General features: G+C 45.0%; 1 protein-coding gene across 1 annotated transcript in view; it reads right to left on the bottom strand.

The window, feature by feature from the left end:
- Positions 1-24407, bottom strand: part of Creb3l2 (cAMP responsive element binding protein 3 like 2) — a 109735-nt gene extending 85328 nt beyond the window's left edge. Inside the window, exon 1 of the mRNA XM_076832807.2 lies at positions 23952-24407. Within this exon, the coding sequence (XP_076688922.1) occupies positions 23952-24053 (102 nt within the window). The 5' untranslated portion in view covers positions 24054-24407. The remainder of the gene's footprint in view (positions 1-23951) is intronic.
- Positions 24408-26560: the final 2153 nt, after the last annotated feature.

Raw genomic sequence — 26560 nt, 5'->3', positions numbered from 1 at the left:
AGATCATCAAAATAATGAGCCAGAAACTGCATGGACTCTCTCTCGTCCAGCGAGGAGGTCCATGGAACAGGGTAGAGGAGAGTGTGGCTGCAGAGTCACTAATCAAGACTTCCAGAAATCAAGCAAGAAGCAGGTCTGATTTTATTGCACACTTACCATGTATATATACTCAGGCAGTAGCTAAGCAGATTACAGGCAGCCACTAATGCAATTTGTACTAACTGTCCTTGCAGCGACCAATTGAGGCCATGGAGCAAGCGCAGCGACTGCAACACATGGCCTCACGCCCAGGGCCATGCCTACAGGAAAAGGAGCCTGCTACTCACATGCCTAGTACAAGGGGAGGGGCCTGCCCCTCAGACACCCTTCACGTATGCCGTATATGCAGTACTCCATGCACTTTCCCCACAAGAAACATGGCATGTTATAACCCCTCTGAAATAAAGGAACCCAGATCCCTAAGAGCAGAGAGTCTGCTTATGGGTTGAGCTGGCTCTGCAGGCTAAGCGTCAGTTAAATGAGGAAAGGGAAGAGGGGAGAAAGAGAATTCCAGAAAAGGAATGGTGTGTGCAAAGGTTCTGTGGCAGGAAGAAATATATTTAAGGGGGCTCTTGTGGCTGGAGTACAGATTGCCAGGATGAGCTATAAAGAGATCACACCATAGAGGGAGCTGTAGTCCTTCTTAGGGACTGCTTTTTTATTATAACAATATAATGCCATTGAAGGGTCTAGGGATGACTATGACATAATCAGATCTATATTTTGGAAAGATTTATTCTACATTTGAGGGAGACAGGAAAGAGAGAGATGACGGAATACATGTGAAGATAACTGTTAACAGGCTATTCCAGTCCTGGTAAAAGATAGGGATAACTTGGCTCTAATGGGGTGGGCCAAGGAGATTGGGAAGAAATGAATGGACTTCAGGCATTTGGGAGGAAGATCCTTAAGACTGAGCAACAGACTGGATACGAGATGATATGGACAGGCCAGCGTCGAGGATGTGTGCTGGGCTCACGGCTTGCTCACGGCCTGCCTGAGTGGATGGACAAGATGGAAACAGGTGTGGGACACAGCCTGGGTGGCAGAAACACAAATCCAGGCTCAGCAGACTTGGATGAGGAGCCTTAGTGATAGCCCTGTGGAGAGACAGCTGGCATCTGGATAATCAGATCTTAGCGATCCAGGTTAAAGATACACATTAGGTGCCCATCATAATACACTTGGCAACTGAAGCCACAGAAGTTGCCCCAGGAAGGTTACAGAAAGACAAGAGGCGACAGGTTAGCATGGAGCTTTGAGATACTCGACCTTTTAGAAGGTTGTATGAATCCAAAGAGAAATGTCCACGAATGTGTTTTATAAACTGTAAAGCATTATGGGCTGGGGTTGTGGCTCAGTGGTAGAGTGCTTGCCTAGCACCTGTGAGGCACTGGGTTCAATCCTCGGCACCACATAAAAATAAAATAAAGGTTATTGTGCCCACTACAATTAAAAAAACAAATATTAAAAAAACTGTAAGGCATTAAAAAAATATCAGTTATATCAAAAGCTGAAAGGCTTAGAGATTAATATTTTTCAGAATCTTACAAGAGTAGACACTGATAAAGAAAGGTATAGATCAAGCTCAACAAGGCCATCACTTGTAGAGAACTTAGTAAGAGTTTAATTCATATTTAAGCTCCAAAAAGTACAGGAGAACAAACTGTCGGAGTTCTCTGTGCGCTCCCAAGAGGCTCTTGGAAGGGGGCTTAGAATTACTCATAATCAGCAGGCTATTTCTTTTCCAGAACCCACAAATGAGCCCCATACTTAGCCTCTGCAGCAAGTTGGCTGCAGCTCCTGGGCCGGGCTCACACACTGTAACCTCACATCTGCAGGACTCTGGCCCCTTCTCCCTCCCTTAAAGAGCCTTTGTCACTTGTTCCCCAGTCTCCCAGGCAGGACAGAAGGGCCTTTACTTCTGTACTCTGTAAAAGCAGAACCAAGTCTGGGGAGCCAGAAAGTTGGAAGGAAACTTTATTCGTCACATTTCAGGGAGGGCCAGGACCCTGAACATAAGGAAATGGCCTCCACATGCTTCTGCTGGAGACGCTGTTCCTCTCCCAGCGCCTGGACACACAATTTTAAAAAGCAGGAAAGAGGGAGGCAATCAAGCTTTGTATAAGACAGCTTGCATTTTTTTCTCTTAGGAAAACTGTTTTAAACAGTATTCATTTGCTGGAGTTAAAAGTGGTTTCTCAACAGTGACCTTAGAATCATCCTGCCCAGCTGCATGAATCAAGTGCAATTCAGCTCAGACCCCTGGGAGGGACACTGAGGAGCAGGCTGGGCCAGATGACCCTCAGTGGTTTCTCCTGCTCTGTGATTCTACTCCCACATGGCAGAACCAGATGTTCTCCAGCCACATTCTCTAATTAAGGACTCAGCATCTTTCAAAAACATCCACTTTCTCTACACTACTAAGTGAATTGACAGCACTATAGAACTCCCGCTGACCCAGTGTGGGGTTCAATGTGGATATTTTATGAGCCAAGAGTTTGCTCTTACCCATTTTCTCTCCAGGGTCTATTTTGCTAAGTATATGGCCACCACTGGTCATATGCTGAGGCCTGCTGACCTTGCCCCACAGGACAGATGTGGTCTCTTCTCACTCATCTTACCCTGCTTGCCATCAGCCCCACATTTCCTGCCCTAAGCGACTACTTGCAAGGGTCACTCAGGATTTTATCCTCGAGTCCAGTGTTCTCAAACCTGGCTGCATACTACAGTCCCTCGGAAAGGTCCCCAACAGTCTCTCAGGAAACATGTAAATCACAGCAAAGGTGTTTTAAAACAGGTACTGTATGCCTGCCACCTAAATGCCACAGCAGCATCTCACCACACTTGCTGATCATAAACCTACCCACTGATAGATTCACCACTCCACTCCATGTGTAAGGCTTCTCATGTCCTGCAGACCTCAGTTTATATACATAGCCAATCTGGAGATTTGTGAAAAAATTCTTCTCTCTAGCTCCTGAAATCTGGAGTTAGTCTTGGGTAGGATTCAGGCCCTAGTATTTTTAAAAACTTTCTCAAGTAATTCAAATTTTCAGCCAAAGAGGTAAGAAGGGCTCTGCTTCCCACGAGGCCTTCCTGGGAGTAGGAGAGGGCGGGTGCTGGGGACTTCTGCAGCTGGACAGTTGAGCAGCCTGCAATGCCTGGGCATCTTGGCTGCACCACCAACACACACAGCCAGCCACCTACAAAGAGACGGGAATGTGGGGCTGGAGCAGCAGAGGGAGGCGTCCCTTAATTCTGGAAGATCAAGTCTATAGACAGACACTTCCTGAGCTTCCAGCCTTGAACCTAGTCCCTGCCTTGCCACCTCCTTTGCTCCCTGTCAGTTTAATTCCACCCCTACACAGCCTGCCCCCCTCAGAGGAAGGCTGCAGGGAGTGGGGATGCAGGGCTCGAAATGCATCCAGAAGGAGAAGCTGAATCTGCAACGAGGATCCAAAACCAAAAACTCAGGCAGCAGAATTACGGAAGCAGTCACATCCCTGTTCCTGCCCTCTTGGAGACCCAGAGACCCGGAGCACACACATGAAATGTGATACAATGACATAGGGATTACGGGTGACACTGTAGAGACTGGAAACACTTGTGGGGTGTCAGAAAAAGGGTAGAAAAATAGTGATTCTGTAAGAATCTTCTAGAAGCCAGTGGGCATTTATCCAAATAGTAAGCAGCAGTTTCAGGAAGAATGGAAAACTAATTTCACATTGAAGATATTAAATGGTAGAAGAGATAGATGGATAGACAGGATAGAATGATAGGTAGCCATATAGACAGTAGATAGGTAATCATCAGATAAAGCAATATGGAACCTTGTTTTGTTTTTTATACTCAGAAGCTGTTTCTAGCAATGCCTTATGATTTGAACTTGACAACTGGGGGCGCATCCCATAACCTTTTCTGAAGTGACTCCACCTAAGTAGCCTCAGTCTCCACACCAACTTCATGAAACCAAAATCAAAATTATAATTTCATATTAGAAATGAAGCAAATGAAGCCAAGTTAAATAAAATTGAACCAGAAACTCTTTCAACAACCCCCAAAATGAAAATTTCCTGAGTCTGGCTACCTTCTACTAACCTCAAAGCACTTTATAGGAAAACTGAAGTCAAGGTCAGATACTGCAGCCACTCTAAAAAGACTTGACAACAGGAAAAAAGAAAGCCTGAAAAGCAAATAAAAATATCCTGATTTCATTTCTGGTTCTAATTCCAGAAGTATTTCAGATAATTGCACAAACCTGTCTTTTTATGAACACAGATAAAACTACAGTTCAGGTCTAGCCTAGGTGATCTCAACTTAAGCATTCGTTACATTTCAGTGATTTTCTTGAGAATCCACTATTTGTCTCTGAGCGCCTATATCTACTTCACGTTGTTTGTTTTTCCTTTAGTTTGTGGCAGAGGATTAGGAGGGCAGCTTTTAAAAGCAAGAGATTTTACACCCTGAAAAACAATTCTTCTGGTTTCTTTAGAACCCAGATCATCTGGCAACACTGGATCCAAAAACCTGGATGGTCCTGGTCTTCGGGCTGCTGCTTTCTTTAAACAGGTCCCAAGCTCTCTGTCCCTCTGAGCTCCTGGCCAGCTTCACTCTTCAACTGTGTCCAGGAAGATGGTAACAGTCAATGCTACTGCAATATAACAGCAAGTCTAATCATTTTGTTTTCAAAAAATGGTGCATAGAAAACAAATGGTCAGGGAGTGCCACTGGGGGTCAAGAAGCTGTGTGACCCATACACTGTTATTCACACTGAGGGGTGAGGAACGGAGGGACTGAGACCCACTGCAGCTGGGTAGCTGGTGATACAGATGAAGCAGGTGGCTGGGTCCCCACCAACGTGGTGTTCCATGGCACCATGTGCTGCTCAAGGATATTTGTGGAAGAGTCAGGAAAGAAAATCTCCAAGGAAAAAGCAACTGCCCAGGAGGGCCTAGAGATATAGGATGGATGGATGGATGGATGGATGGATGGATGGATGGATGGATGGACGTGAGAGGAAAAGGTTGGAAGGCAGCTCAGAGGTAACTGAGAACTCAAAGAAGTGCCACCAAACCCAAGCGTCACACTGTGAGCAATGAATGACGCTCCTCTGAGAAAACAAGAACTCAAAATAGTTGTATCTTCAGTGCGAAATCCAAACAACTGGCCATGTCTCCCTGCAGAGCCCTATGGAGTGAGAACCTAGAGGAATGAGAGTCAAGTCTGAGCTCAGTGGGAGGAGCTGTGTTCACAGGGGCATCTGCAGGAGGGGAGGAGACATGCCAGTGTCATGCACCTGTCAGCACCATGTGCTTCCCTCCCAGCACTAGCACACTTTACTCATTTTCTCTCCTGAAGCTTCTTTCTGGCCTTAGATTCCTGCTTCCACCTCCCAGGTCAGGGCAGGGCAAACTGAACCACGCTGACCCAGCAAAACACAGCCAGGTCAACATATCAAAAAGCACAGTCTATAAACAACCCAGCCACACCCTAATCTCAAAATAAGAGCACTGACCATATCCATGTCTTGAAACTTCTGAGTGGACGGGTATACAAGAAATTTGTCAGGAATGGAGGGGACAGGGAGCCCAATCCAGATGTGACCCCAAAGTGGGTTCCTGGGAGCCCAGTCACTTCCTTTGGCTCCATCCAGTTTGAGGGGACCTCAGTACTTAGCACACTTCAAAGGGTTGGGTGTCCAACTGTCCTCATGTGAGGGAATGCAAGACACTCTGGACAATGGTTCTCCAATTTAACAGGCAAAGGAATCATCTGGGCACCTGATGATACTCAGAGTATGACTCGGAATGTTGGGAATGGGGCCTGAGAGTCTGCACTGGTGATAAATTCCCAGGGATGTAGATGCTATCTGTCCGTAGACCACTCCTTGAGCAGCAGCAATGTTTCAGGCCATCGATTGGATCTTCACCTTGGTTTCACTTTACAAGTACAAGAATGCTTTCAAAATTCCCTAAGCCTGGACCTCATTCCCGAATCAATAGAATCAGAATCTCAGGCTGGGACTCAAGCATCAAGACTTTTTAAGCTCCCAGGTAAGTGTGACATGTAGCCAAGACTGAGAATCACTGCTGTATACAGTGGGGATGACCAGAGGTTCCAGAGGGTTCCTTTGGCTGAAGCAGCTTGGAGGTGGAGCTGCCAAGGAAGTGACCAGAGGCCCCATCTGAGAAGGTCCTATACCAGTAGAAAGCACCCCTCTGCCTGGACAAACACAACTAGGGGCCAGGAGGGAAGAGCTGCTGGTGCCCGGGGCTTACCCAGGAGTTACAGGCACTTATAAATAGCAAGGTTAGTTTCCCATTTCCCCAAACTGCAAGCCAGGTTGCTAAAATGCAGGGCTTGTAGGTTCCAAAACAGGAACAGCTACAGGCTCAGGATCTCGACTCTGGGCAATGGGGACCAGGAAAGGCTAAATAAGAAACAGATTTTCCACTGCCACCAATGAAAGCCCTCATTGACCACTCAAAGAGACGAGCTCCTCTCTTCACCGCTCTTACTTAAAGGTCAGCCCCTGGATCTCACAACGTGAACCCTCCTTTGTCGCCAGCTATTGCATACATCTGGAAAGTCAATTCTACAGTTTCCAAATGCTGTAGAACCCCCCCACCCACCCACCCACACACACACACACACACACACACACACTCACACCCTCAATGATGCACACCATTTAGGTGACACCCTTTAGGATGCCATCAGCTGCTGAGGACCTCACTTGCAATGAGGCAGGACAATCTGAGAACAGGTTTTAAACCCTGAATTCACGGCTGCATCAAGCACTAGGAACAGCTGCAAAGTCAGAACCCTGAGAAGAAGGGAAAGGCCTTAGGGGAAGAGAGAGGAGAGCAAAGGATACAAAGATGCAAAGACAAGGACAGAAAGAGGAGGCCACCAGGAAGGCCAGGTGGGGGAGGGGGCAGGACAGGGGCAAATGCCTTCAGCCTCCTCCAACACAGGGGCCGGCATGAGGAGCACAGCCCTCAGGTAAACCCAGACTCTAAGGCATTGCGCTCTTTAAATTTATTCACGTTTTCCAGGTTTCAAAAAAGGAAAATGTAAGTGACTCAAGGGAAACATATAACACAAGGTCAAATAAAACCCAAAATGGATTCAGAAGGATTATCCATGTGGAAGGACCAGGAAGTAGAAAAGGAGGAAAAAGAAGCAGCAGCAAGATTGGGGCTGGAAAGTACTAGTCTCCACAGAAATCAATTAGGAAGACAAACATCATAGACCAAGAAGGGGTACCCAGAAGCCCCACCCTTGCCTTCCAATCAGTTAGCCTAGAAGAGCCACCCAGCCAGGTTGTCCGGGACAGCAATGGGTGAGCTCAGGAAGGTAAGAATGAACATGTGGTGAGAGCCCCTGTGGTCAGATTTCAACCCCTGTCTTCTCTGAGTTAGAATCTTGAGAATACTATGAAATGTAAAAGCAATTGATTTTTCTGGCTTATGATGTATGATGGCCACTCATTTCATTTATTCTCCAAAAAACAATGTTTTCTCCAAAAAATGTGATGGGCTGAGGTTAGGTTTCAGGTACTGCTGTATAGACACATAGCGCAGCTTGCTGGTGAAGGGCTCTCTTTAGTTCTTGGGTGGTAAGCTTACTTGCCAGCCATGAGGGTCTAATCAGGGCCTAGCAGTAAGTGTGTTCCCTCTTCTCTGAAATGGGTTTCTCTGGAATGCTCTGCAGGAGCATTAAATATCCTGCACATCCAACATCCTGGAGAGCAATTCCAGAGTGTCCCAGTCCCACATGAGTTCAGGAACTTAGTTCAAGAACTCCACAGGAAACATTTTCAACCTTCATGGGTTTCTTCCAGTAGCGGGCACACTGCCCTGGTTACCAGCACCGTGATACTTGGGAGTATCACGAAACTCCAGTGAGTCCCCAGTGCCATGGACTGAACTGTGTCCCCTATAAATTCACATACTGAACTCTCGCCCCCAATGTGAGGGTATCTGGAGATGACACCTGAGGAAGGTAATTAGGGTTCAATGAGATCATGAGGGTCTCACCCTCCTGATAGCTTTATAAGAGGAGGACACAGCAGGAAGGAAGAGAAATCACCTTCTATCATGTGAGGACATAGAAGGCAGCCACCTACAAGCCAGGAAGAGTCCTCACCAGGAAGAGAATTGGTTGGCATCTTGATCCTGGATTTCACAGTGTCTGGAACTCTGAGTAAATGTCTTGTTTAAGCTGCCCATTCTCTGGTGTTTTGTCACAGTAGCGTGAGCAGATGAATACATCTTGATGACAAGCACTGTCCACCTGGTCCACTGAGGAGCACAGGAGCTCCGAGATGCTAGGGCCCTCATTTTTGCATTGTCTACCATGAGACCCTAAAGCAAGGTCAGAGAATGTCCCCCAGAGCATTGTCCAGCACCTGGGTGCAGGACCCAGGAGAGGGAAGGGTAAACAGGAGAAGCCAGGGCAGAAACAAAATGCCAGGACTACTGTTCCTACCACAGGAGGGGAAGGAAGAAAAGGACTGAAATTGAAAACGTGCAGAGAATGCTGGTGCTGAGCCGGTGCTCCTTTCGACCTGTCCCAAACAAATCTGGCCACCTTACCACCCCTCTGGGTGGCACGAGGAATCCCTCAGCACAGCTGGCTCTTGGTGCTATTCTAAAAATCACACCCACCTGCAGGTCTGTTATTAAGCTGCTCCAACCCGGCAAAGCTGCTCACTCCCCAGGCAGTACTTATAAATTCTGGGTCAAGCCAGCTCCTGCAAGCCACCTTCCTGGCACTCAGATAGCCATGGATGTCCTTCACTGCTGGCTTTCACCTCTGCTTTGTCTCTCCCGTGCCACTGTCGGCCCTCCAGGGCAGGCCAAGTCTACCGTGGCCTTTGTGATCATTCCAGGGGGCCGGATTCCAGGCTCTGCACTCAAAGGCAGCCCAGTGATTATTGTTGGCCAGTTGCTTTTCCTGAGAAAGCATAATCGGGTCTTTTGATTCCCATACACACACTGCCTGTTCCCTGCCACTCTCCTCTCCAGTGAAAGGGACTTCACAGCCCACTCACATTCCGGCCACGGTTTACAGATCAGGGCATGAGCATCCTGGCTCAGGAGTGCTAAGAAATGCAATGGAGGGGTTTTGGCCCATGGTGCAGAAGCCAAAAAAAAAGAGAAAGAAAGTAGTTCCCTTATCTGTGAGCTGAAGGGGCTGTGCTCAGGCAGCTCACAAGTCCCCACCAGATCAACGACCATGTAAGTCTGGGGACATGTCATCCTGTGATGTGGCAGACCCTGCTGTCTGGCTACTCAATACCCACCCTGCCCCTCCTTCTTCCTATCAGGCCAATTTTGTTCGGGGTAGGAAAATAACCAGCTATAAAACATGCACCTTCCTGGCCTCTCTTGCAGGTAGGGGTGGCCAGTGAAATTTAAGAGGAATTCTGCTGGAGATCTCAAGAGGAAGCCATGACTTTTCAGATACAGGTACTACCCCTTCCTGCTTCATCCTCCACTTCCCTCCACCATGGAGGCTGGAGGTGCAGCTGCCATCTTGTAGTCACGAGGACAAAAGTCTATCTGCTAAAGAATGGGTGGGAAAATTCTGGACCCCATTGGAGTTGGCCAACTACTACAGCAGCCTGGTAGGCTTACCCCGGGACTTTTTGGTTCATGACATAAGTAGGTCCCTACATGTTTAAATTACTGTATTTTCCAGCCAAGGAACACATATGCTTGTGATTTTTGTACTTTTTTTTTTCTTGTTTTTGATGCTATTGTTGCTTTTTGTCTCGTTTTTCTAAAAGCAAATTTGGCTCCGATGATAGTTTCTAAAAAGAGCAATGAGGGGGGAAAAAATACCTACCAGGATATTTTTCTTTCAGTTGGCAAATCCAAAGAACAGACTTTTCCATGAAAGGCGTCTGCATTTCACAAAAGACCAAAGACATCAAAAAGTCTCCAAACTGCCAACTGTTTTGAAGTAATGAAGCTCAGGAGAGAAGAACCATCAGGTAATTTGTTAAAACCTGTCAGTCTCCGAAACCAAGCCTTTGCTTTCTTTCACATTCAACCCCATTATCAGCAACAATATTTTTGCTTTAATGACGTTTAAGGCACAGATCCTTCCTTTCAGAATACTACTGAAATTGCCAAAGTAACAAGATACGATGGAAAGAGATCCATTCATGTGCTAGGATCTCCAAGGGACTTCTGTTAGATAAAAGGCTGATTTGGTCCAGAAAGAAAGGCTCAGAGGACCAGCTGAGAATCCTGCTTCCCAAGAAAGCTCTGCTTCTCTGGACTGCTTTGGAAATCCCAAGGCCAGAAGCAGTCAGGCCACAGGCCAGAGGGAGAGCGTGTGGCTCAGGATAGCAATCCAGAGTTGCTCTGCTGGGAAGCTGCAGGGGTCAGCAGTGTCACTCAGATGAAGCAGCCACTAGCTTCTCCCCGAGGCGGTGGGCAGCAGCCCTGCTTGGGCTGCTCAAGGCCACACTTCTAGTTCCTTGTCTATCTCCTCGTGTTTACAGATTTCTAAATTTATCACAATTAGCCCCTGAAAAGTTATTTATATTAGAAAAAGCAATGCAGATGATCTCAATGTCCGGGAACAGATGGTTGTTTCAGGAGACAGAGACACAGCCTGGCATTCTCGTCTCCCCTCTTAGAGCAAAGAATACCAACACCTGCTGCCAACCCTTCCCCCACCCAAAACCTACAGAGAATTTCAGTTCTTCAGAAGCAGATGCTGAAATATCACCAAAGTGGGAATTCAGTCGTGCAAATCAATACCAGGCCTTGAGCCTTCAGGGATTCAGGTAGGAGCCAAAAGAACATGTAGGTTCTTTTTCCCTATATGTCTTTCCACAAGTAGGACCCAATACAAAGGCCATATTTTATGTACTAATTTTTCCCATAAAGTTCAGATTTTAGCTGAAGTTTTCTTCCTGAGCTTCTCTGAAATCATTGAAAAGTGGAGAAAAACAAATTAATGCTCCTAAGTGCCAGGGTCACTGGGTACCTATAGGTAGAACATGATGCCCTCCAACCCAAGGGGGGCAGGTCTTTCTCCATCTACGTTTGGTCTTGGCCTCAGCCCATAGTCCCAGACTTTCTGGAAGCTCCCAAATGTGGGCCATTGGCTACAGGGAAGACCTGGAAAGAAAACTTGCAAACCCACAGCAGAACCAGAAAAACCACCCCCGGCAACACCTCAGAACTGAGTGCCATCTCAGGGCAGGAAGTTAAAAGTCACACCTTCAAAGACCAGCCTCAGGGTCTTTGGTTACAAAAAATTCCCCACTGGCTCCTTGTCCCTTTGCAAAGTACAGTGTCTAATGACCAAGTCATCTGTAAATAGAAAGAGGGATGAAAACAGTTTTTCAATTGTATTCTACTGAAACTGAAATCTATAGCTCTGCACCTGGGTGTTTGACTATGTTTTTGTTAACACAAAATAAAAACAGCGCACACACATATTTATGTTTGAGGCTCTCAATAGGCCAAATTGTCTTCTTACTGGGTACAAAGGAAAGATTATCTGCAGCTAATGTTAAAAAACAAAGTTAAAATCAAAAGCTGCCACAGGTAACCCCAGCCCAGGAATCCACATTCCACAGGTCTGTCACAGCAGGATGTTGATGGTAGTCCAGGCTGCAGGTGCTGGGGGGCAGGGTCTCTTGGAACACTTTGTATATTTTTGTTCAGTTTTGCTATGTACCTATAAGTGCTCTAAAAGCCAAATCTAAAAAACAAACCTGTTTCTTATAAAAGGTGTTTAGCATGGGTGCTTCAAACTCAAGGCATTTTCTCATGGAAAGAATGTGACAGTCATCTCATCACCCCATCTCCACCGGGTCCCCAGGCTACTGGACCAGGGAATGAACCCTAAACTCCTTGAAGAAGCCTGTGCTGCTCCAACTGGTGGAAGCAGAACTTTCCTTATTGCCCAGCTCTCTTGTGCCTGCCCTCAGACCCAAAGGAAGAGCTTGTCCTCCCATCCCTGTCTCTCATGTCCCCAGGCGGCCTGAGAGCCAGGGAAGGAACACGGTTGGATACCTGGATACAGGGCAGAATCCAGAAGCAGCACAAAGAGGGCTCAGGAGGGGAGCAGGGATGTGCCTTGCCACAGCTCCCTGGAGGTCCTGGAACGAGAGCTTGCTTATAGCTTGACATGTTCTTTGAAGCCACTATTGTTTATTTTAAGGTCCTTTCTACAGGTTCCAATTCTAACTGCAAAGTATTTTGTCATCACCTGCTCTTGTTATTATTTCATACAAAAACGGCACCAGTTCGTTTGGGGGTGGGGGTCGTCTCTGTTTGTCTACCACCTCAATACTGCCAATGCCTCTGGGCTAAACTCATCCTCAGTCTTCAGTGGATCCCATACTTTCTCAGTGAAAGAGTCAGAAGAAATACAGAAAGGAAAAGTCTCCCACTTAGTAATTGTCAGGTAACTCAGGCCACCTTTTCACACACCCTGAAGCCTGAGGAAAACAGATGACACACACACACACAAGGACAAACACCTCCTTGCCAACTGGAAGGACATCCAGAAATAGATGGACTCAATCTGGAGAGAAGGAGGAAGAAAAGACCCTAATAAAATCACAGAGGCACCAGTGATGTCTACGGGGTCAGATTTGAAGCGTGACATTAATTTTGGTCTGAAAGCAAAGCAGTGCTCTGTGTTGTGCAGCGCATTGACTCTCAGTGGCTACCTTTCTCAGTCTGTGCTGTGGCCTGGACATGCGTCTTCCTCCTAGGCAGACACTGCAGGCCATGCCCAGGGTCTGACTCCAGCGAAGACCTATGGCTGCTGACACACAGATACCAATCTGGGCTACCCGCAAAGCAGTCCTCAGGGTTCTTGGCAGTCAACTGAAGAGCACCGGCAGTGTCTTTATCTTGACTTCTCTCTAGCAACTCCCTCTCCTTTGGATGCTGTGATGGAATTTTCCTATCTTTCTCTTTGTCTGCCAATTGCTTCTGCCTTTCACCTGCAGACCTGCTTCACTTGCCAAGGTGTCAGGTGCCCGCCCCCCCCAGAGTTCCATGTTCCACTCCTTCCTCTCACTCTGGTCTCTGAATTATTTGATATGGACTCTTGGCTTCGCCACCACCCCACTATGAGACGCATAACACCCAAATCTACATCTCCAGTCCAGGCCTCTCTCCAGAAGTCTACTAGTTTCCAAATGCCTCCTAGGCTCCTGGGTATTCTGCAACACATTAGTCACCACATCTGAAACTGGACTCGTCATCTTCCCCACCAAACTCATTTGCTCTCCAAATATTGCCATTCTCTGCGAAGCCATAAATCAGGATGTCTCCTGCACCCACTCTCCCTCCCTCCCCCACCATCAAATCTCCTAATCTAGTTCCTAGTCCCCCACATTCATTTGCTCCTCTCTGGAAAAGCCACCCAGCAGATTATCTTGGCACCATCCCTTCTTCCTTCCAATGCATCCTTTATACCACTAGGGTTTCTTTCTGTTTCTCTCTGGTTAAAAGCCTCCCGCCCTCCTGCATACAAAAGAATACCCAATTGGCCACCAAAGCATGCAAACCTTCTATGATCTTGACATATTGTCCAACACTCTCCACAGAGCACTCTATTCTCAAACCAAAAAAAAAAAAAAAAAACCTACTTGGGATTCCCAGGATCAACCATGACTAAGTATACATTTCTACCTGTTGTTCCCAAAGCCTGGAGAACTCCTATTTATATCTCAACATCCACTGCAAACATCACCTGTACTGTGAAGTGTTCCTCAGCTCTTCATCCCCTTCAGACTTATCATTCCATCCTCTCTGTTACAGAAATACTCTGAGCACAGCTCTAATGCAATACCTACATCAGGTATTTTATTGACTTGTAATCCCAAGACTGGCTTAATTCCAACCTTCCTTCCTATGCTACTGGGAGAGGCCCTTGCCTACAACATGTGCGGACTTAGAAAAGCAGTTCATAAAGTTCTTCAATCAGCACAACAACCCGCTGTGAGAGATGTTTCCCCAGGATGTGCAGACAGGAAGCAAAGGGAAGCAAGGAGTTAATGGCGGAACCTTTAAACACACCCCCACTGGTAACCTTGGGTTACATTTCTGTTTAACACAATTGGCCAGTGAAAAAGAATTTTCATCACAAATCCTATTTCCTCCAAGTTTTCTAAAAGCATGGCCCTATCAGTTTGAATCCTGCAAGCTCTTTCTCAGCCAAAAGGAATTTCCCTTCACACAAAAACTATTCAGTCATTTCCAAGATATGAAATATTAAAAACCAGGACTTTCCACTCAGACAACTGGGAAACTATTTGTGGATTTTTTTTTCCCCAGACTCCTCTTATATATGCCAAGAAGTCTAAGGAAGACTTCTTTTTAATGTTAAAAAAGTGTCTCCTACCTCTGTGCTTTTTTTCCATTCTTTATTTTGTCTGGGTTTTACTGAAGCAAGGTTTTAAGTCAGAAAGCAGAGACTATAAAATGCAAAACTACCCTTGCCAATTGAGTTGCCCAAGTGAAATATGCTATCAAATGAACGTTGCTATTGTGTTAATAGCCCATTTTTTTTAGACAGGAGACATTCAATGGTAGAAGTGCAATACATGAAATACAAACAGGACTTCAGGACCATGTAACACAAATGCAGCATTTAACAGGGTGTGAAGCAAAATACACTACAATGCATTCACAGGTCAAAATGCTTTATTTCCCAAAGAAAAACTGTCTTCTAAGAGCTAACATTGATATGTTTAACAAAAAACAGACATGAATATTTGGGGGGTTCAGTATAACCTACCTCAACTGAAAAAAAAATCAACATTCTTCAGTAAACATCAGCAAAGGTCAGATAAACAAATGATACCAGTAGAGAACAATATAAAACTCTAACATGAGTGGACTATAACTGAGCCTAACTACTGCTTACAAACCAGAGGACATGATCTGAGAGGCTCTGTCTCTCCTTTGCATTAATATTCCAAGCAGTAGAAAAATATTATATGCCCACCAAAATCCAAAAGGTTTAATAAGCCAGAGTGTAAACAAAAGTCTAATCAAAACAGCCTGCACCTAATGGGTGACATGGATTCTAGAAGCATCTGTGACTCCGCAATGACTCCTGAGCTCCTCCTGGGCTTACACTGCAGGAGAGCTGGGTCACTAAACCTTCCCTGACATAAACAGAGTGCTGTGATAAGGGAGATCAAAGTGTCCCCAGCTCTTCTTAGTCAGAAGAAGATTCAAGGGTTAGCCAGAGTTGTTCTGTAGCCAAAGTGAACCCAGAAGACTCCTGGGTCATACTCCAAAGATCCCCTGCTTTCCATCAGCAAACAACAGACACGAAGATCTAAGAGCCATCTGCACTGAAGACGACAGAGGGGACAGACAGGGAAGCGACTGAGAGAAGAGAAGGCTAAACACTAAATGCTCATATCTGACAGGCGAGAAGGAGAGGAGGAAAAACTAAGCCCCCCAGAGTGCCATGAAACCCAAGCAAAAATGAGTTAGAAGATGGCCCTGTGGTCGATACTGCCAGATTTTTCCATGAAGCCCAGCAGATAAGGACAGAGAAGAGATTCTTGGACTCTGCAGTTACGGGAAGGTCGAAGGACCTGTGATCATCATCAGAACTAGAGCCCAGGTCTGCACAGGATTGGCAAGTGAGGAAATGGGGGCCGCAGCTGTTGACCGCTTGTTTGAGAAAACCTAGCCATAAACAAGACAGGAAGAATGAGTAAGAAGGGGCATCTGGCAAGCATGTGTGCAAGGCAGAGACCTGTGTTTACAGCAGAAGGTAGGAGATGGGAAGAGAGAAAATACAGATGCACAAAAAAGAATAATTACAGACCCCATCTGCTTCTGAATGATGTCAGACTCCTAAGGTTGGGACATTTCGTCCTCAAAGAAAAGACATTTGACTCAGATGGCAAGGTGGAAAAATGCATCTACTGCAAGCCAGGAAATGACATGAAGAGAAATCCAGATCCAAATAATTTGCCTAAAGCCACCAGGGAACCAATGGCTGTCCACACCAAATCTGCCTGGATGCAAGCCCCACCCTTTTCCACAACACTGCCTTCACCTCCACTCCCAGGGAAACTGGGGCTGTTAGTCACTCTACCCTTATTACCTTCTCCAAACAAAACAAAAATAGATGCTGACACTGAATTACCCAGGTTACTGACATAATAAATGTCTACATTTGCAGAAACATTCAGAAGAATTCAGAGTTTAAAAAAAAAAAAATACACTAACAAAAGAGGCCCAGGGCACTCGGCTTATCCTTTCTCCAGGATGCCCTGCTCCACTGTGTCAAGAACAAGCAGTTATTATGTAACTTTGCGCACCCTGCTCTTGACTTAAGCATCCTGGGGGCATCGAGAAGACATAACTATGTCTCCTGTCCTCAAGGAGCTTCTGTTTCATCTGGGCAAATCTCTACTGCTCCAAGTTTCAGATTATCCATAGGAAAAATGGCCTGTAACCTTCTATGCTCCTTATACATGTCCTAAACAATTCAATGCAGGGGAGAAAAATCAAGGTCACTTAGAAATTTATTTTGTAGAGCCAGCAAGCAACTGATGAGCAGGAAGAAGGAATAAGCTCAAAGAAGGGGAGTATCATAACTTCCTTTCAATTCTGATCTTGCAGGAGCAGGGAACATAAACACTACCCCTTCACTTATGGGATCACATGTGGATATTTCAAATGACCTGCAGTTATAGGCCTCAACCATATCGAATGCCTGGCAAAAGACTAGGGCCATTTGTCCCAAGAGAGTCAGAAGACAGGTTAGAGCCATACCAGGCTGTGGCAGTCCGTTCAAACTGCAAACACTCACACGCAGCATCACCCGTATTTGAACAGCCATATGCAACAGGAAAAGTTGCTCCTTTGAAAGACGGCATTCAGCTTTCCACCCGCTGAGGACCTTGAACAGAGCAAGTCATTCTTGTCTTACATGTCAAGCAAGATTACAGGCTCAGCTAGATACCTCCAGCCCTGGCATGACCCTGCTGCTGGGAGTCCAGATAATATAGTTAATTCTATGTGTCCTAGTTAAGTGAGCCAGGACATAGCACCCCCACCCCCACCATGAACAGCCTTTGCATGCACTCCAGAGTGGCCCAATCTGCCTCTTAGTTTTTCTTCATTGGGCAATAGGGGCACAGCTAAATAATGTTCTCAGAATTTTGCAAGTATCATGGTTTTGCTCTTTTGCTCTCAAGGCAAATTACTGTGAATTTTTAAAGCATTTTCTAGTTACCAGCCCACCTTTCTGAGCAAACAAGCACACCTTTTTTAAACAAATACACCTTTTGGCTAAGGAAAGAACTGTCAACTCAGATTATTGCACTAAGGGTCAAGCCAGCCCCCGATATCTCTTTCTTCTCTAAATGATTAATCTAAATCCATCATATAAATCCCATGCTTCTTTCTGTACATTGGTTTAGAAATTATCTTGTGGCCCAATCCTTACCAAGAAAGCTCTAAGAAAAATCAGGTGGTGGACTACTAAGAAAAATCTCTTCCATTCTAAAAAAGGGACATAAGGAAGTGATGACATTTCTTCCTCTCCATACCGTCTGAATGCAACATCTGCAGCTCCTATATCCATCATGTCTCCAACATGATGGATGGAACCAAGGTCCATGGGAACACAGAGGAGCTACTGAATCATCAAAAAAGGAAGCTATGTTCCCAGGCCTCTTGCACTAAGAGATAATAATTTGCTTGTAGAAGCCAAATTGAATGGCTTTTGGAATACTTGCAGCAGCAAGCATTGTGATTAATTCAACTATTAATCAAGATGCAGTGCCTCATTTCTCCTGCAAGAACAACAGCACAGCAGAGCTGTTTCCACAGAACATTATAACTCAGAGACCTTTTAAGAAGGAGGCAAATGCAAAACTATACTTCCCACTCAACTTTCAGGGTCTCGCCCATGTCTACCTTCCCTCAACCAATAGTAATACCATAAGAACAATTTCAGAGATACTAAAATAGTGGGTTAAAGATTTTTTTGCTGAGCCAATGGAAATCCTTTAAAACGTAGGTAAATTAGCAACACATGAACCAAAGGCTGCCTATGGGTTCATGTATGGAACAATGGGGAAGTTCACCTCCCATTTCCCAAGTATCCCTCCCCTACCATCTGCCTACTGTCCTAAGTTCTCCACTTAGAGATTCACCCTCTTGACCCAAAGTAATTCTAGTTGAATGTAAATGTCCATTTAGGGGTAATATATTTAGCCTTACTAACATTTAAAATTTTAGCTTGATTCTATCAAATTGTTCCTGTACATAAAATTAGAAAAGAGAGGACTAAAAAGAGAACACTTTCCAATGAGCCCTGATGACCTAAGAAGAGAGGGAAAGATAAGAGGCAAAGGTATAGAAAGTTTTAAAGAGGGCCTTGAAGACAGATTATACTCACTTCACAATTTTGTGTCCTGCTAGAACTCTATGCCTATTCAGCTGGTAGAAGGCAGGTGACCAGAAGTGACAGCATTCTGATCCAAGCAGTACCCAGATCCCCTTGAGATTCTGGGTCCCCTTAAGAATTTGGCCAGGAGTCAATAGTAGGAGATGAGCCCAAGCTGGATCAGAAACCCAAAACTTCAATATCCCATTGGAACCGTATCAGTCTCTGGGCCCAGTGGCAGGAAGAGGAAACCACCCAGCCTGTGAGATCAGCCAACTTCTTCTCAGCAACCAATGCACAATGAGGGAGCTGGATGCTTTCCACATGGACGCCAGCAGCAGGTTGAACATTCACTACCTACTACTGTCTGGGTTCAGGCCTTTTACTTTACAAACTGGCCAGCTATAAAACGTGAGTAGCCTAACCACCAAATAATTTTACAAATAACTGGCTTTAATATGTTTTGCATTTGAAACAAGCAGAACTTCTGTTGTTATCTTTGCAAAGACTCAGTATTTTCTATTACATACTTTTCAAGAAGTATGTAATATAATCATTACAAAAAATGATAAAATCTTTATTTTCCTGATGCATAAATAGTAATATAAAAAAGAAAGTTGCCAAGTGTTATGCTTTAGATATGAGGTGTCCTCTAAATGCTCATGTGTGCAATAATGCAAGAAAGTTTAGAGAAATGAGTGGGTTATGAGAGCCTTAACCCAGTCACTGATTTAATCCTCTGATAGGGATTAATGTATAGTGTTAACTGTAGGCAGGTGGGGTGTGGCTGGAGGAGGTGGGTCATTGGGGACATGCCTTTAGGCTATATATTTTGTATCTGGCAAGTGAAGTCTTTCTCCCTCTCTCTGCTTCTTGGTGTCTATGTCCTGACTTGCTTCCCTCTGCCATACCCTTCCACCAGGATCTTCTGCCTCACCTTGAGCCCCAAGGAATGGAGCCAGCCTTCTATGGACTCAGACCTCTGAAACTGTGAGCCTCAAAATAAAGTTTTCCTCCTCTCATCATTCTTGTCAGGTCTTTTGGTCACGGCAGCAAAAAGCTGACTAAAACATCAAGTTAATGAGATTTATCCAACACAAGCCCCCTGTCAACTACCACCCAGAGGGCCTCTTTCTACCAAGCATTCCCACTTCCCCTACTCTCTATCCAAGGGCTCCAGAAACTTGAGTAGCATTGAGTTTTAATATAGCACTAAAGTCCCTTTTCCCCCAAGAGAGTCAGATTAAAATTTTCTCTAGTCCAGTTTCAGCCTGTAAATTGTAATTTCTTCACTTTCTAAACACATCTGGGAGATCAAGATTGAACAGTATCAAAGGGCATAATGTATAGCTGAGCCCCCTCCCTCCCTCCCTCTCCTGACCTCCAGTTCCCCAAATCACCTTCCCAGAAACAATCAGTTATCCACTTCTTGAGCATCCTTCCAGACATAGTCTGTGCATATATAATATACACAGATAATGGGGCTGGGGTTGTGGCTCAGCGGTGGAGCACTCGCCTAGGGCATGAGAGGCCCTGAGTTCGATCCTCAGCACCACGTATAAATAAATAAATTAAATAAAGGTATTGTGTCCAACTACAACCAAAAAATAAATATAAAAATTATATACACACAGATAAAATGTACAGATTATATTGCTTTTTAAACTGCAAAGGTCCACATAGAATTCCCAGAAATGAAATTTGCACAGATCTTACAGGAACACAACATGAATGTTAAAAATTCCCAACATCCTTGGGAAAAGAGGCAAGGTATCTCACAATGATATCAAATCTTAAGATGCTCCTCGTTTTCAAATCTCTTCTGAATCTGCTGTGTGTATGTGTGTGTGTGTGTTGCTAGAGACTGAACCTGGGCCTCCAGGTTGCTAAGCACATGCCCTATCACCAAGCTACTCCAGCCCTGAGAACTTCTTTAAGCTTTAAGAAGTAGCCCAGCTTTAGAAATTCAGGGTCTGGTGAGCAAGTCCATTTTTACCCCATTCGTGTGCTTTGTTATTTTGTAGACTTTCAATCTGTTTCCTCTAAGCCTTTGTCCTTGTGAACCAAAAGACTTCATAACTAATCAAATGAGAAAAACATTGCTCTTGATGGCTCACAGAAGGCACCTGAGAAACGTTATAATCCCAGCCTTGGGCGACTTGAACATTTTTGAAATCAGGTATGTGACAGGTTTGCTAAAACAGAGCTTTAGCAATCATGCATGTGGTAACCAAATCCCTCTTTAGAACAGTGAGAGGGATCATGCTAAGGTTTGGTGGCTGCCATCGTCAGCCCTGGTTAAACATTAGCTGCTTTCGAGCTCAGCAGTTTGTGTATCCCAGTCATTCTCTCCCAATCTCTTATTCAGACACTTATCTTTACGTCAGGATTCCTCATTCCTACAGCATGATGGGCAAGAACTTGGGCTTTGGAGGCAGGGAAACCTGGTTTTGAATCCTGGTTGTGTCACTGATTAGCTGGGGGGCCTGAGCCAAGTTGCTTAAACTCATTAAACCTTGGTTTTCTTATATGTAAAATGAGAATAAAGATGGCTCTCTCGTTGAGTCATGAAGAGGGATAAATTACATAAAGCACTAAACATAATGTCTTTTAGCAGGACCAGCAACATAATTTAGGGAACCAGAGCAAAATGAAAACGTGGATCCCCTGTTCAAAACTGAGTCAGAATTTCAAGATGGCAAAATAAATCAGAGCATCCAACCAAGAGTGGAGACCTGGGAGGCTGGAGAGTGAGCAGGTGTGTGCAGGCATCCCTCCCTCTAGGGAGAGTGGCACTCCACAGATGGTGGCCATCACCACCTCTGAACACTTTCCCAGCTTACACCTGTCTGCTCACTGCAGGCTCTCCTCTCCCTGTACCAGGCCCAATCCATTGAATTTGGAAAGTTTCACTGGGTCATTGCCAAAACAGGCACTGGTGTCTTAGAAGAAATCTGTATTTTCAAGGAAAAGAACTCACCAAAATGGGGAAATCTAAAACATCAGAGGATGTTGCTATCAGCTCACACCAGATGTGCTTTCACCTTCTGGCCTTTGCCTGGTTTTTCATCCTGTCCAGCTAACACTCTTACCTGTCTCAAATCTTTGTGCAAAAGGCTCATTATGCTAACTTATTTCCTTACCATGTTTTGCCATTCCTCTCTCTTGAACTCTCTATCCCCATTATCCTGTTCTACTTTTACTTTTTCCATAGCACTTATATTGTTTAACATACTTGATGCTTCTCTGTTTACCATTTATTATTTGTTCTTTCCTAAGTTTGCACACATGAGCATGCACACACGTGTGCACACCCACATATGCACATGCACGTGCGCACATGCACACACACACTAGAATGTAAACTCCTCAAGGACAGGAATTTTTGTCTGCTTTTGTTCACTGATGTATCCCAGGTGCTTAGAATAGTGTCTGGCACATAGAAGATATTCAATAAATATTAAATGAAAGAATAAATATACCTGTGAATACACACGTAATCACATCAGGCCATCTTTTTTCCACATGTAGATTCAGCTGGAGGTAAGGTCACCCCATGTTACAGATAAATGGCAATAATAACTGGTTACTCAAAAAGAGTTCAAGAAACAAATGGGAACGTATTCTACTTTCAAATCTCTACCAAAACTCTCCTTAGTTCAAAGGACTGTAATCCAATGGTCTGTGCTACTAAATCCAATGCCTCTTTCAACACTGACTCACGTACACACAGCTAGTTGCAATCACTTGCTGCAATGAGCAGCATGTCATGTGTGAGCTGTTCAGAAGGGAGACACTTGTCTAAGTAGAGAACATAAAGAGTCATTTTAAAAAGGATTAGTAGAAAAATCATCCCACATTACTGCTTTACCACCAAGACAGAGAAAACCTGAGCTATTCATATCAAAATGAATGTAAGCTGTCTATCCCCGAAACTGTGCAGAAAGATGTTAGAGTCAGTCCAATCTGTTTGTCCTGGTCCTGAAATTAATGCCACAGTCACAGGCACCATCTTGAACCCTGACCTGTGATCTCACAATGCAAGACACAGGGTCCCACCAGCTAAAAAACAACCCCAAATCTGTGCATTATAACAGCTAGATGAGACATTTTCCTGGTAATAGAACAGTATGTTTGAGAACAAAAGAGAATAACTTCCATTCCATACATGGTTAAAATGTAGCTCATGTCAGTATAAACATCTGGAGCACCCAAGTCTCAGAAGATAGTTGAGGGCCAAAATCTAAGTTCTTTATGGAGGGCAGGAAACATGTCTGAGCTCCATTCCAAATACAGCTCACATGGTCTCCTTGGGACAGGCTCAATGAGCAAAGCCCAGATCACACTGAACATCTGGCTTTTGCCCCAGCATGAACTACCACTCCCTCTCAGCACTACATTCTGGGTTTTTAAAACAAGCCCTTCTCAGCTACCTCAACCACTTTGGTGGGAATCAACAGGGAGGCCCTCAATTCTATTCCCAAAATAACGTCAGTCAGAGGCAAAGGCCAAAGAGGTGGAGCCTGCAGGCCATTCTACAAAAGTTTCAAATATCGTGGCACTGACCCCATTAAAAGAACCGTAGAGGGAAAGCAGCCAAGTCTCTCCTTTTCTCATTAGTGTTTGCTTTCCCTCTCTCATTACAAACTTCTACATGTCTACAAAAGAAACAAAGAGATAAAGGTATCTCCAACAAAGGCATATGATCAGTGCTCGCTATCAGAAACAAAATTCCAATTCGCAAATTTAATATCAAAAAAGCTGAAATTGGAACATTAAAAGAAATGTGCTTGCTCTGTGACAGCTTAGTCTCTGAGGCATAGAGGGAAGGTGAGCTATCCCACCTTCCTCAAAGTCCTTCTGAAATATGTAACTGCCTCAGATTTTCCATACTGATCTTTCCTCTAAAGAGGGAGGAAGCAGATTTCTTGGCAGTACAGTCTAAAAAGCCAAATAAAGCAGGCAGCTTTCCTCCTAATGGAGAGGAGGCTTTCCAACACATACATGTGCACACGTGTACTTTTTAAAATGCAAATAAAGGATGAGAGGGAGGGAGAATATGAGACAGATGGAAAGAAAATGCTACTTTAGCTTTTCCCGTTTAAAAAAAGAAAGAAAGAAAGAAAATAAAAACCTTCCCACAAAAATCAATAGCAAACTAGGCGGTGGCATATTATTCTCCAAACACATCCCCCTCCTCCCACAGTATCGTTAGCAATAGGAAATAGTATTACGGATATGAAAAGGCCGCAGGAGAAAAGTACAAATAGCTAACGGAATACAAAGCGTCATTATTCTTAGGAGAGTTTTAAAGGGCCCTGTGTGCACCTTTAGCTGTAAGAACAGAAAAACTACTCCTCTCTCCAGACTTCTTTATTCTGGCCATGCCCTTTCCCAGACATTGTTTTCCCACTTCTCAGGTCTCCAGCTGTTCCTCTGATAACATCACCTCCCCCTTGAAAAGCCACCCTGCCCCCGCCGCGAGTCCTCACCGTGTGGTACATGAGGGCCTCGGTCTCCCCGGGCTCTGACAGCTCGCTCAGCTTGCGGTCCCACTGCAGGACGCTCTGCTCCCCGCTCTCCAGCACCTCCATGGTAGTCGGATCCGCGCTGGGCCGGCCGAGGATGCTGAGGGCAGGAGGGGACCGGGCGGAGCCGCCTGGAAGCAGCGAGATTCCTTTCTCGCGTGTGGTGCGTGTGCGCGTGTACGAGTAGTTTGTGTTCTTAGACAGGAAAACGTCTGCTTCCCTGCCTGAGAGAGAACCGCCACGGGCTCCCGTCCAGTGTTCTCGGAGATCCGAGAATCCCCAGAGGACGCCAGCCGTCCACGGCTCGGACCGGAGGCTGCAGGGGTTAAAGTGGGATGTGCATTCAAAATGAAGTCAGCTCACTTCCCAAGAAAATCCCTTCGCAGTAAGCCCACTTCCCACTACCGCTCCAGACACAAACTTTCAGAGTCCCCTGGGATTCTCAGCTTAGCTCCGGGATCCAGCTGCGACCCCACCTCCTTCCAGGCCACGGACCAATAGGATGTTCGGCTCACCGCTGGGCCCAATCAGAAGTCTTTCTCTCCGCCTTGTACCGCCCACAAAGGCAGAGCCATGAGAAGTCTCCGCCCATGCCTTGGAATGTGGGCGGGGAGCGCCCTTGACGTCACCGGGGAACTCCTCCTGCCTGAGCGGAGCCAGCTGCCGGCGGTCTGCAATAGCGGACCAATAGAGGGCTTGGATCCGGAAGTGATGGACAGGGAGACGGACCAATAACAGAGAGGAATCAGGGAGGCACAGCCAGTCAAATAGCGACAAGAATACATTTTTATAAAAAAGGGGGGCCGAACCCTGTCCCCTTCCTGAGGATCCCCAGAAATTAGCCGTCTCACTGAGAAATGAGAGTTGCTGCGCGACAGAATTAGAAAAATGGGGCAGACTTAAGTGCTGTCCAAAATGTTGCAAATACGTTAGCTCATTTGAGTCGGGATTTTTTTTTAAATTCTTTACGCACAAATATAAATATTCCCTTAAGCAAAGATTGTATTGGTACATTTCTATCAAACTGTCATTGTTCTTCACATTTTCTCCCATTCTCTGTTACTGTTTATCTATCTATCTATAGATAGATTTAGATATAGATAGTTTTGTGTTTTTTTTTTTTTTTCCTTTTTTATGGGCTTCACTGTTTTTGCTTTCACTCAACAGACATTGATAAGAATCAGTGACTGTTTTTCCAGGTCCCACAGCTGTGAGCTAAAGTTCTCCAATTCTTTGAGCTTTACTCCCGGTGGAGTCAGATTAATAAAAAGCTAAAGAAATGAAGGCATGTTATAATTTTGGAATTTGATACTTGCTATAAAGAAAAATTAAAACAGGGTAAGAGGGTGGGGTAAGTGGATGTTATTTCAGATGTTGGTCAGGGAAGTCTTTCTGGGTGGGGTGACATTTGAGTAGCATCTGAATGAAATTAATTTAGGGAGGAGTAGGTGCACCTAGCCGCCAGTGGGGGGAGAAAGACCTGAAAGATGGATAGGAGCCAGATCACCCCACCTGTCTAGATTAGAGATGGTTTTTCCTAAAGAAATTACCCCCAGCATTGTGATTTTTCTTCCTCCTTTTGATTCCTCCTTTTAAAGAAACAGTCCTTGAAAATATAATTTGCCCATCTAAAATATAAAGGAGCCTTGCAATAGTGTTTCTTGGTAGGTATTTCTTGCAATAGTACATTCAGACATCAGGTATTGCTTTGTCCCCTTGACAAATATTTATTGGTGGGTGGAGACAGTCAAATGTCTTAGAACTTTATGTTGTCTTTAAGCAACAGTTTATCTACTCTATTTTTCTGGTACTATCTCTTGGAGTCTTTTGAAATCATTCAAATGTTTAAATAAAAGGTGTAGTTTATGGGCACAGACCTTCCTTATATAATTGTTTTCTCTTAGGTCCTCGTTTTTTCTTTTCCAACCTATTAGCCTCCTTCACCATGTCTTTTTCATAGATCACCTTTTCAACTTTTAAAGACCTGTGTTTTTAACGTAGTGTTCAACATGAACAAGTGAAATTAGAAACATACATTCTCTTTATGCAGGTGTTTTATCTGCCAGACATTTCTTTTTTGACAAAGTCTGATCCTGGTTATGCCCCTTATGGCAGGCAGCTTTTCAGATGGCTTCCAGTGATCCCAAGTCCTGGAATCAGCACCGATGCATAAGCACCCCCACTTGAGTGTGAGCTAGACCTAGAGACTTCCTTCTAACAGAAAATGGCAAAAGTGAGGAGACATCTCAAAGATTCTGACTCCTGACATGCTTGTTCTCTCTTCTCTCTTTCTTGCTTGCTCTGGAGAAAGCCAGCCGCCATGTTGTAAGCTCTCTATACAGAGGCCACAGTAGCAAAGAACTGAGGAAGGGTTCCACCATGAGTCAGCAAGGAACTGAAATCCTTGGTCCAGCAAACCCTGAGCAACCAAACTTAGCTAATAACCACACAAGTGGATGTAGAAGTAGAGCCAGGGTGAGTCTTGAGATGCCTGCAGCCTTGTCAAAGACCCGGAACCAGAGCACCAAACTAAGCTTCGCACAGATTCTTCCCCTGCAGGCACTGAAATAATC

The sequence above is a fragment of the Callospermophilus lateralis genome, chromosome 1 (assembly GCF_048772815.1).
Source record: "Callospermophilus lateralis isolate mCalLat2 chromosome 1, mCalLat2.hap1, whole genome shotgun sequence".
NCBI classification, from domain to species: domain Eukaryota; kingdom Metazoa; phylum Chordata; class Mammalia; order Rodentia; family Sciuridae; genus Callospermophilus; species Callospermophilus lateralis.
The sequence above is the reverse complement of the archived record's forward strand: the minus strand, read 5'-3'. Positions and strand labels throughout refer to the sequence as shown.